Here is a 12,336-nt window from a genome sequence, read left to right as displayed (position 1 = left end):
CAATTCCAACACTGTCCGCCCTGTTAACTCAGTTGGGACGCTCCCGGCTCAAGATCACGCGGCGCTGGTTCGACTCTCTGGGTGTGTGCTTGAGCAACGCATTTCAGGCCTGCTCTCCATTCAGCAGCACTTAGTGAATGGAATAATTCCTTGGCAGCAACACTTCAACAATCGGAAACTTCACTCTGTCAATCTCGGTAACCGGCCCTGTGTCAAGAGCCTCTACAAGAATGCGAAACTATATCAAGGCTTTGTCAGTCCGAGGATAAAGATTCAAAACCAACCAACTAACATTTGTAGACAAAATTACGAAGAAAAGGTCACCTTAGTTTGTGGTGGCTCCTAAAAATTCAATGATTAATTTAAGGGAAAATTTTAAAAATGTTTGCTGAACTCCGATCAGCGACTTCGGGTTCGGCTTTGTTCTATTTTTTCTCTTGATCTTTTCAGGGGCCGAAATCGGAGCACAAAATGTTCATGAGACGAAATAGGTTGCATTCAAATATAATATCATACCTAGTAGAGTACCTAGAGAATGTACTAACTTTAGCCTGTATAACCGAGCACATAGAGAAGCAGCCATCTGCAGTGTAAGACTGCAATCATATCTCTACCTAGCCAACTTTTTAAAAATACTGTATGGTGATTTTTTCAGTTCTGTAGTTTTGCGATTAGTTCTGAGCCAATATGGCTTTGCTTAACTTAAAACAGACTAGGGTTCTTTTAAGACGAAATTTCCTTTTGCATGTTCGGCAAAAATCACAAACTATACAGGTAAGTCAAACTGTGGTCCTATAAACTAGTGTGCAGACCACTTGTTTTAGTTAGGATATTTAAACTAAAATTATAGCTGCGTTTGATAGAATACAGTACATAGTACTACATGTTGATAGGATAAAATAAAAAGTATAGAGTTTGCTCACATGGTTTGTTTGTGATAACTGAATTGAACACTGTGAAGGCATATATTCTTTCATCTTTTGTAATAGCATTGATGGAGGTGATAAAATTCATGTAGTCTATTTGTTGATGGGTTAGCAATAGCATTACCAATGTGTATATTATATATATTCAGTACAAGATAAAATGTCAAATTTCTATGTACTTAATGTATTTTTATCATATAACTTCCTTCAGTAAAGTTATTTCTTTTTATTCAATAATCAACTATCAGTACGGTATGGTACAATAGGATCAATCAGTAATGCTGGACTAATGCAAAAGTATTTTACAGATGATTGCTTGGCCAATATACTTTGTTGTACTTCTTGTCATACTAAAACTGTCTGCTTACCAACCCACACCCTTTCCTCAAACGGCAAACTTGGATACTGCACCTTTGTATTCATACCTCAAAAATAATTCTCATGTTTATGTTGCACCCAATTTTCCTGAAGCAGTTCAGTAAGTTTTTAAACACAAAATATTTTCACCATTTTCTTAGTTTGTGATTTTTATGATATGATAATTGTTTGTTTGATTATTTTTTAACCAGGGCTTTGAAGCAGGCGTAAATGCTAAGTTGCTCCAGCTCCGGAGCTCTCTTATATCATAAATTTGCTCCAGCTCCTGCTCCAGAGCTTATTGATGCCACTGCTCCGGCTCCAGCTGTAGGCTTCGAAAAGTGCTTTCATTAAAATAATGACAAGATATCATTTTAATTTGAAGCTTAAAATTGCATGCAGTCAACTGTTGCTAAAAATTGGCACAACTTTGTGAAATTCAAGGTACTTTCATCAAAATGTCATGCGGAACTGCGTTTCAAAACATATTCGTTAATTCGACGTCTGATTACACAAATAATTTCTTAATCTTGTGAAGGGTTGCTATTAAATTATGTGAATTCAGCCAATAGTAGTAGCATCTTATGAAATACATCGGAGCTGGAGCTATTTTTCAAACAACTGGCTCCAGCTCCCTTGAAAATGCACGGCTCCGGCTCCAAAGCCCTGGTAGTAACATTTAATTTATTCCCTTCGAATAGCCTAAGTTTTACATTTGTTCAAATATATATCATATTTAAAAAATATTTTTTCATTGTACCAATCTGTCAAGTTTTTTTTTAAAAATAGTTGGTAAACGTTCTTTGCCAATGACAACTTTTATTCATGGCAGAGAAATTTGTGATTATAGTGCTGGCTGTATTATTACTTTGATCAAGAAATTTAGTTTCTGTTATTAGCTTGAATCTTTTCATTCATAGCACAGAGCTTTGAACTGCAGAGCATCTTTTTTGTGCCCCCAGGGCCCCAACTTACCTCTAGGTAGGACAACTAGGACTCATTGTGTAGTGTTAAGAAAGATCTATGTCTGTCTGTGACCAAATAGGCTATTAAAACTTTGTAAGATTCTGTAAAAGGGGCATGTTTTTAATATTTTTTCTTACCCATAATACATATTTATACCGCATTAACAATAACAATTTGTAATTTGCTTAGATTTACAAACAGACTTCAAGCTCTGCTGCCAAACGTTACATTTTCTATGTTTTCGGATTTGGTAAGTGCTTTCAGGTGCAATGTAAGAAATATTATAGCTTTAGGAGAGAAGTAATTTTACAATACCATACATAAACAGATGACTGGCAATAACTTAATAAGATCGAAAAGCATTATTCAAAAATGCTGTTAAGAATAATGAATAATAAGAAAAATTTTAAATAATGCTATTAAACCTATTAACTTAATTGTCTATCATCTGTTTATAGCAGTGGTTCCCAACCTTTTAGATCTTGCGGCACCCTATCAAAGAGATAAATAGTCTGCGGCACGCTGGCACAACTGGATCAATTATATGAGGTTTCTGTGTTTCAAATAACTGTATAAAATAACACAGAAGTGATTACTGGTACAGTATTTTCTATGTCGGCAAGCCCGGCGGCAAACATATCCCAAATTCTTCTACAAATGGTATTATTTGACAAGGGAATCTTTTTTATTTCTTCCTCGGCCTTATTTCCGAGCATTGTTTTCACAATTGCATGCAGGAAGAATAATGCTCTCCGTTTCGGTGTGAGGCTTTGAGTTTTTAGCAATAATTTCTGCTACTAAATAACTGGCCTCTTGAACTTTGGTAGATACTTCGAAAATTTGCGTAAACGCCTGGCATTGCTGTTTTTTTCTCAGCTAAAACTCTCTCAAAATGTATTCGAGGTTTATAAGAGAGATGTCCATGTTTTTTTAGTGAAGTGTTTGTTCAATTTTCTTGGCACCATGGCTTCGTTTGATAATTTTTGTTTGCATATAAGACACCCTGGTAGAGGTTGTGCTTATGGTCACCATATCAAGTAAAGCCTATATACTCAAATAACTGTCACAGAAAAGACCAAAGACCAGTCTTTTTTGCTTTCTTTTTACTTGTACTTCCTACTTCTGCATCATGATCGACATTGTTCCACTTTCTTTTCTGTGTAATAAATTTCTCCATCATAAGTAAGTTATAAAGAACAAATTAATTATAACTTAGCCTTTACTCGATCAGCTATGTATCGTGCTTTTATTTGCAGGTATCCCCCATGCAAAAGTTTTCAATTTTATAATGGTTTGCAAACAATCTTGCTATTTTATAATCCTGCTGGGTCACATAATCCGATAATTCATCACTGCAATTTGATTTTGTGCGCCTTGAAACGTAAAACAAAATCATGAAACATGGCGATAATGATGCGTTTTAAACGTTTTTATGGAAAGAACAGCAACTAGTCAAAATCTCTTTCAAGTTGTTTTTCCTGGGCGAGAAAACAAAGGCTTACCGCGGATTAGAGTTTAAATAAATTGCGCACTTGCGGGTTAAAGTTAAAATAAAGAATGGGCCGCAGTATTGTAATATCTCGCGGCACCCTTGAGCATTGCAATTGGCACCCCAGGGTGCCGCGGCACCCCGGTTGGGAACCACTGGTTTATAGTAATGTGAGAAATTTAGTTTAAATATTTTATTTTGATGCATTGAAGTGTTTCCCTCAATCCGTTAGGATATGCTGTATAATTTTTTTTATTGACTGATCTCAACTTTATGCACCATGTTCAAACTTATTTAGTAAAAATCCCTTGTCCAAGAAGATAATACCTAAACATATTTTCCATTGATGTATCATACATTTATGTAAGATAAAGCTTTGATAAAGAGTTTGCTGTGACAAGGGCCGCGGAGCACTTAAACCCAAACTTAACAACCAAAAGTGCAATTAAAGAGCACATTGCCTCTTGTAAAACGTGCACTGACAATGTCTCGATCGACCAATTTAAAATCATCTCTCGAGGCAGATCTGAATTTCAGACTGAAATCATTGAAGCCTTAAGAATCAAACGTCATAATCTGTCTCTCAACCGGCAGTTATTGGCGTGTGGTTCATCCTTCCTTTTGTGTGTGTTATACTTATAATTGTTTGTCACATGATGCCTGTAGTTTACACCTCATGTGATATGTTTCTTGTCGTATAATTTACTCGTAATCATTCTTGTGTCACTTGTTTAGTTTGTGCTTTTCAGTTCGGAGCGTCGTTGCAGTTATATATTGTGCATACTGCATAGTCAAATTTATCTTACAAATACAATTTTCATTTTATGTGTACTGCAGATTTAAGTAATTCCTGATGAGGACACAAAGAATAAAGATGTGTCGAAAATGTTTGAGTTGATTTTTTTAAATTATGCAATATTTCTTTGTAATAAAACATGTTAAACTCGCTAAAGTTACTTTACTTTGTTTATTTATGTAAGACATTGCCAACAACACTTGTGTTATGATTATCTTGCAGGCAGCCATGGATCAAACTTATAAAACTTCTTCAATTGAGCCTGTTGGGATATATTTTCCAAATGCTTCATCTATAACTGAATATGCCCTGCGCTACACTTACGGAAGCGTTCCTTCATCTGGTGGTTTTGACTTTTCAATGAGTATGTAATATATGCTATAAGTGTTTGTTGTACTATATAGTATGGGATATGGTAAGCTTAGTCTGTGAACTGCAACTAGGCATTTGTTATTGTAAATCTAGTACTTTGCAGTTTGTGGGGCTGTGCAATGGGCATGCATCATATGAAACAAACTTACAGAAAGCAATACAACCATTATCTGTATTTTATTGCTTACCCCAAAAAATAGTCTTGCATCTGTTAAACCTTCAAGGTTTTTCTATCTCTTCCCTTTTATCCACATGCTCTTTTATTACTTGTAATATATATTGTAAATTTCACCCTTTTTATTCTGCATACCCAGAGGTGGGCACCCGCTACTTTTAAAGTAGCGCGCTACCCGCTACCGCTACTTGGGCCAAAGTAGCGCGCGCTACCGCTACCCGCTACCAATTTACAAAAGTAGCGCGCTACCCGCTACCGCTACTCGGGCCAAAGTAGCGCGCGCTACCGCTACTTCTTCCGCTACTTTTGTCTAAAATGACACTAAGAAACACTCAAGTCCCTAGTGACGCAAAAATGACCTTGAAAACGAATGTTATCATTCGTTTACGCTGTCATTTTAACGGCGTGATAGAAAACACATTCTCAGGGAAATTTATTGTTACGCATCTTTCAAAAACACGAGCATTTCAAAATGAGAGTCACTAAGTCCTGCCCGCATTCACTTAAGCACATCTTTTCCAACAAAAACAAAGTCTCTCCACCGCAGCACTGGAAGGAATGGGGGTGTTGTATTTAATGAACAGATGTTTTAACTCGGTATTCGAAAAGCTCAAGGACTTGCTCTTGTCCGAAAAAAAGGCGTCCACAATTGTTGCTTCCTTCTGCACCGACGTTTCATGGGACGGCGCAAACACTCCAAAAAATACATTCTCAGAGTCATGACTAATGTTGGTGTCACTCTTATCGGTATCAACCTGACTTGATATCTCCCGCAACAGTCGAATTACACCTGTCTTGATTTTTTCTCGCAGTGCGTCAGCATCATCCGTGGAAACGTAGTGCAGAAATTGTAGCCACGACGTCTTGAAGGATGGATGAAGACATGATGCCATAACGCATTTCACGTTGTTGAAGCACTTGTTGAATCGTTTCTTCACCCCTTCAAGGACTTTCACTTTCAACTCCTCACAGGTCACAAGATCACTGATCTCGGTCAACTTCTTCCCGCAAATTGTGATGGCTGGAAGCAAGACTCCGTAATATGCCTTGGACTCGCCCTGGAGAATGTCTAAAGCCTGGCAGATAGGCTTCATCACGCGGAGATATTCGCCGAAGAAGTTGACGTCAGCTAGAAAAGACCGAAACTTTGCAACCAAGACGATTATATAGCTGCTTGACCACGCCAGTATTGCAAAAAAAACAAACATTTGTTTCAATTTAAATTAAAAAGTAGCGGGTAGCGGGAGTGCGACTGAAAAAAAGTAGCGCCTCTCCCGCTACCGCTACTTTGGAATAAAAATAGCGCCGCTACTGCAGCCGCTACTCCAACTAAAAAGTAGCGCCGCTACCGCTACTTTTACCAAAAAAGTAGCGCCGCTAGTAGCGCCGCTACAAAAGTAGCGCGCTACTGCCCACCTCTGTGCATACCTTAATCTTACTGTTATCCAACATACCTGTCACAAAACTGACGAGTTTTATTCTGAAGAGTAAAACTTGAAGAGAAACGTTGAATGTCCGATGTATCGCCATTTCTGATTGTTTTTGTAATGTTGCAATGGCTCTGTGAAAATTTGACAATTTAAAGCATTTATAACATCACTGTCACAACAAACATTACATTTCCCCAGCAAATTGCCGTCACCTCAACATTTCTGCTACCGGTTTTTGTCCTGCCAATCAATATCTTCATTCCGGATTTGCATCCATGCAAGCAATTGTAGATACCGCTATTATTCATGTATGTGCTTTTGTGATGATTTAAAAGCTTCTAGCCTGAGATTATGTGAAGTTATTGTGTGGTGCTAAATTCGTGTACCTGAGGCAATTATGTGATTTAAACTAGTAGCTTTAAATTTTTGAGCCACATTTGATCTTATTGTAGCGATGCAAAAAAAAAAATTGTCTTAGATTGTTCAGAAAGCTTGCAGCATTTAAAAACTTGTGTTTTGTATAAAATCTCTTTAACAATGTAAAACTGTTATTTTTTGTATTGTGATTAATTATAGGATTTAGTTTGAAGATGAAGACGTTTAAAGTCTTAAGCCTGACACATTACCTGTTCATTGCATAACCTTTTCTCTCCATTTTCATGTGAACCAAGCAGTTCATTTCCTTTGATCGGTTCAAGTTGAAAAATTTTTATAAATTGTCCGTAGTATTGCCCTAGGCACCAAAGTCTGTCGTTTTTCGGAGTTTGCTGTTTGGAGCGTATGTCTAACTTGTATCTTGGATTTTCTAAGGGCTTGAATTCAAGCTTTCCCAGACCCGATGTCGATGCACAGAGGATGCCCAAGCCTGGTGGAATATCAAACGCAGAAGTTTTTACAATCATTTCTTCTTTATACCTGGTCATGGCCATGTCCCCAGTGATGGCGTGAGTTTTACCACATTGCAATTGATGATTTGTGCAACACCCCACCCCACACTGTACATAATACTGTAACTATGCCTAATTTTTCCGATTGTAGGTAAACAAGTTTGCAGTATACCTAAGCTAGTTGGCACAAAGTTGCCAATAGCCGATTTTTGGTGCATTTTAATATGACAATGTAACTGCACAACCTCAACTGTATGTACTCGTACAACAGTTGTGACAAACGAGGTATAACCTTAATCGTGATTTTTACTGTCATACGAAATTCAGCTGTTAAAGGTATTTATGGTAGAATGGCAGTATTCCGATCAGTGCGATCCCGAGTATTGTTCTGAACATTTGTGTTTACAAACATCCGCTAGCGCTACCATCCGTAACAGTACCGTACCGCTTGATAATTGATTGATTGGGTTTTATTTTGTTGCTAGTATAAGTAACGCACATTCATTAAGCAAAGTTAAATAAAACAAACGATCACGTAGAATGTGTGGATACTGGGGGGGCTGCGAAGTGACCTGAGAGGTCTTCTAGTCAAGCAGCCACCCTCATCAAAATCTTTTTGTCATTGCAACAATGTGTTAAAACTCCTATACACAACCTTGGTTACAAATAGAATGGCAAATGTAATAACTAATTGTTCCTTGGTGTTCAAGATAACGTAGCTTGACTGTATGTATAATGCAACCAGCCTAATGATATGAGAATATTGCGCATATTTGCGTGTCGTTGCTTTGCTTTTTTATTTTCCTCATTAAACTAAGCTACAGTTAAATTAAATCTTAGTGGATCTTAAGCAAGAAATCTATACTTTTTCAAATATTTTTAAAAATGCAACTTAATTTGAAAGAAAAAAGGCGAGTTTTACGACTATTCTCAAAATCTCCCTGTTGGTTATAGAATTCTGTTGGTCAACGTTGTTGGAGAAAAACAAAGAAAAATCAAAGAAGCAATGAAGATCATGGGACTGGATAGCATAGCATTGTGGTGGGTTGTGCGATGTTTGATTTTTGGATAGCTACAGAGTTCAATCGTTACAACGTAACTTTTTGCGAAATCGGCTTTAACAAAGATCTTCAAACGGTGGTTGGTAAATGGTTGTTCGGTGCATGTTTGCACAGCTGACGCCGTAGATCCCACTGTATTGTAAGTCTTTCACAATTCCGCATTGGCTTTGTGGGGAATGTTTCATTTGTAAGGTAACTTTTAATACTCGTGACAGTAGCGCGTCACCTCAGCGAAATCGTGAAAGAAATTAAAGCGCTCGTGCTCTTGACTTTGATGATGTGACGGCAGTAAATAACACTGAGTTTGCTTTTTTTACCGGTGTAGCTTTTCCTGCAACCGATGCGACAGATTCCTTGAAATGTGTTTTTTCTTAGAAACATAATACGTTGAACAATTATGCACACATTCGAGGGATGTTTCTCTTCACTCTAGCCTTTAATGTTTTAACAATAGTTTTGTGTACATTAATGTAAGACTCACGGGAACTACTTGCTCGTACGAAAGACAATATGGTGACAGACGACAGTGTTTAAAAGCTCTTCAATAACATTTCTTCATTAGCTTGAATCAAAAACGTCCATTTTCTCTAATGCTAGAAAATATGGGTACGGTACTAGGGATAATTACACGTCGTTAGTGTACTCGAGGCAATCTTTTGTTTGAATTTTTAAGCTTTTTGATAATTTTTGCAATAATTTTAGTAAACAATCAAAACTGAAATCTCTAACTTTTTGAACGGACAGTTTGTGCAGTTGATGACAGTGGTGTAAATGATATCTTGTCAAGACTCCAGGATGCACCATTTTTATAGGAGAACGTTTGGCCACATTCAATGTGCCAAAAATACTTTTTTCCGTTTTCAGTCAATTCAGTCGATGGAAAAGCTGCTAAAGCTGATTATTACCGAGTGTGGATATTGTTTTATGCTGTGATGCTCATGATGATTAGGCTCGTCTTGTCCTTGCATTTTTTGTCCCTTACCTCTCACGTCGATTAGCTCTTATCGAAGCTCATCAAGTTATCTTTTCGTTCTCATCAGGTTTTCTTGGTCGGCTACTTACGGAGTGATCATTTTGGGACTGACCCTGATCATGTCAGTAATCACAGTGTTTGGACAATTGTTCCCAAAAAGCAACTTTTTTCTGGTGTTTTTGATCTTTTTCTTTTACGGACTCTGCATTGTAAGTAACAAAAGCAAAGTCGTATATCGTGTTTTCCAACTTTTGCACGTATTTTCTTTGTGTTTTATTTTATAACATTTTATTGAAACTGGAATAGGGGAAAAACAGCTTTTTTCCTTGCAAAAATGTAATAGTTTTGTGAAAGTGCGAGTCCATTGTATTATTGTTGCAACCAAAAGCTTAGCGTGTGTTTTATTGCTTTTCATATAACACACAATGTTGTCCAACGCATTTTTTATTTATAACTTTACTTGAAGAATTGGCGTGTTAGCCTTTTTTGTCCATGTCAATGCATTTTTTTGTACAATCTCTATAATATTCATTGTACGGTGATCATAAATTGGATTAACTCTTACTCTAAAAGTGATTTGATATCACCAGCTTCTTGCCATTTTTCAGATAACGTTTGGGTTCATGCTCACGACGTTTTTTACAAACGCTCGAACAGCAGCAAGTGCAGGAGGCTTTCTCAACGTTTTGTTGGGACTTTTATATCTCATCGTCGCTTTTGTACCAAACCTAAGTGTTGGTGCCGTGTGGGCTTTGAATCTTTTTGCTCCTACTGGCTTCGCAACCGCTATAAGCCAGGTGAGTAGAAACTTTATGGGCATGCTCGCTTATGATTTTTTTAATGTAAACTACTTGTGATGTAAAAAATAAACAAAAAAATTACTGTTGAGTTACGTATTGTATTGTTTCTTTGTAACAATTCTGTTGCGCTCCTATTCATTTTATTTTATTGAGCTGCCTTCTATAATTTTAATCTTTGACATGGTCGACGCACACATACAGTATATCCCGATTTGTCACATTTTTGTAACTTTTTAGCATTATGATCTTCCAAACATGCTTACCCCGTTTTCTCCAGCCTAGTAGTGCATAGCCTAGCTGGATAACATTAACCCACCTCTTCAGAAAGACTATGCAGGAGCTGTCCGCAGTCTCTGAAGTGCGATCACATTACCGCTGCAAATTTTAAGCAACTAAACACGAGAGAGCCATGGTTATTTATGACTTACTTGGCTTTTTGCTATGTTCAGATAGCTCTGTTCGAAATAGCTGCAGATGGCGCCAACTTCAACAACATCTGGGATGGAGACCGACCTATCGGGATCACCCTGGTCATGCTGCCTGTCGATATTGTTCTCTACTTCCTTCTCACTTTGTATTTCGATAACGTCATTCCTGGTTTGTATATACTACGTTCAGTAGTCTGTCTAAAATTATTGTAGTACCGGTAGTCTAAAATTATTGACCAAAAATTCCAAATTTTATTTATGCTTAAGTCACGGCAGCCTTCTGAATAAATTTTTATTGCGTGACCTCACGTGACCAAGCAGCTCGAGTGACTGCGTCATCGCCGTCATGTTTGCTCATACAGTGCGCAAAGTGATTCAACCTACCAATCGATTGTTCAGTAAATTGCACGTGATCAAAATTCTGTGATCACACGTCTTAGAACAGGAAGCATCTTGCTTCGCTCAAGACACAAATGAATATTGCGATATGCATTGATTTTCACATGAAATATTAACCGACTTTGTCTATTTTCTTGCTTCTATGAAATACGTTTTTATTTGTAGGTGAATACGGGCAGTATAAACCGTTTTACTTTTTCCTGATGCCATCGTATTGGAATCCGACAAAGCACACTCAGAGCTTATCTGTTAGGACGTATGTTGACAGTGATGCTGGTGTCGTCAATGGCGATTTAGAACCTGTATCAGAAGATTTACTAGGCAAAGAAGCCATTAGGTATGACATGCTGTGTAAACGTGGAGTTAGGTACGGTTTTTACTTAGCATTTAAAAAAAATACAGCAACGTTATTGTGACATTTGCAATGTGTTGTTTTAATGGCAACATTTACCGATGTTTCTTTTACCAGTTGCGACACATACAGGGTAGTGTATAGTTTTATTGTTTAAAGTTCTTCAAAAGATGCAGTGAAATATCGGCGATTTTACAGCTGCAAACCAGAAGTTTTGTTGATCTAGTACATTTTGTGCATCAAATTTTTCTCAGTTGTGGAATATTACCCAACGGATTAAAACACATGACATATGCTTAGGGAATTTTATGAAATAGCTTATTCAAGAGTTTGTGAAAATTTAGTACTTTTCCACTTAATGGATTCTGCTTCTCGAAACATGTGCAGTGACGAAACAAATGCACAGTCATTATAATTTTGTGTGTCTTGGTCATCTCAATATAATTTTTTTTGCAATATCCTTATCCTGTTGTGACTTATCCTTTTCCTGTTGTGACGGCAGTGAAAATAATGGAATAAGCTGTATTGTTGATGACATTCTTGTTTTGTGTAATAGGCTATGGAATTTTATAAAACAAGATTTGTAAAAGTAAAAAAAAGCTTCTAATATTTCATCCCTGAAATCGTGCAATTGTTTCTATATATGTGTTAATTTATATATCGTCAAATCACGTGTTAGTGTCACTCTCACTCAGCAAGCAAATCAGTCTTTGTCACATTAATCAAACGTCAGCTTAATAGGGTGTTTGATTGTTTGTGATGTAACGAAGCAAACTCTTCCAAAGTTATACAAAAAAATTAACAAGGCATATCCAGGTTAGAGATGTGAGTCGTTTTTTGTGCTCAGAATAAAAAAATAAATAAAAAAAACGATTGTTTTTTTGCACCAGCAATCTGTCAAATTTATTTGTTGGAACAAAATTTG

General features: G+C 37.0%; 1 protein-coding gene across 2 annotated transcripts in view; it reads left to right on the top strand.

Annotated features, from left to right (window-relative positions):
* Window positions 1–670: 670 nt before the first annotated feature.
* The window catches only part of LOC145779606 (cholesterol transporter ABCA5-like), a 32,897-nt gene continuing 21,231 nt past the window's right edge, over window positions 671–12,336 (top strand). Inside the window, exons 1-11 of one of the 2 annotated variants that reach the window (XM_082591240.1) lie at window positions 671–774; window positions 1,235–1,404; window positions 2,439–2,499; window positions 4,757–4,898; window positions 6,710–6,819; window positions 7,322–7,455; window positions 8,353–8,439; window positions 9,500–9,641; window positions 10,041–10,233; window positions 10,686–10,829; window positions 11,225–11,396. In XM_082591240.1, coding sequence (XP_082447366.1) covers window positions 688–774; window positions 1,235–1,404; window positions 2,439–2,499; window positions 4,757–4,898; window positions 6,710–6,819; window positions 7,322–7,455; window positions 8,353–8,439; window positions 9,500–9,641; window positions 10,041–10,233; window positions 10,686–10,829; window positions 11,225–11,396 — 1,442 coding nt within the window. In that variant the 5' untranslated portion in view covers window positions 671–687. Of the gene's footprint in view, window positions 775–1,234; window positions 1,405–2,438; window positions 2,500–4,756; window positions 4,899–6,709; window positions 6,820–7,321; window positions 7,456–8,352; window positions 8,440–9,499; window positions 9,642–10,040; window positions 10,234–10,681; window positions 10,830–11,224; window positions 11,397–12,336 lie in introns of those variants that run through there. The other variant, XM_082591241.1, reaches the window with a different exon arrangement.

The sequence above is a fragment of the Aplidium turbinatum genome, chromosome 11, assembly GCF_918807975.1.
Source record: "Aplidium turbinatum chromosome 11, kaAplTurb1.1, whole genome shotgun sequence".
Taxonomy (NCBI): Eukaryota; Metazoa; Chordata; class Ascidiacea; order Aplousobranchia; family Polyclinidae; genus Aplidium; species Aplidium turbinatum.
Note: the sequence above shows the minus strand (reverse complement) of the source record. Positions and strands in the feature narration are given on the sequence as shown.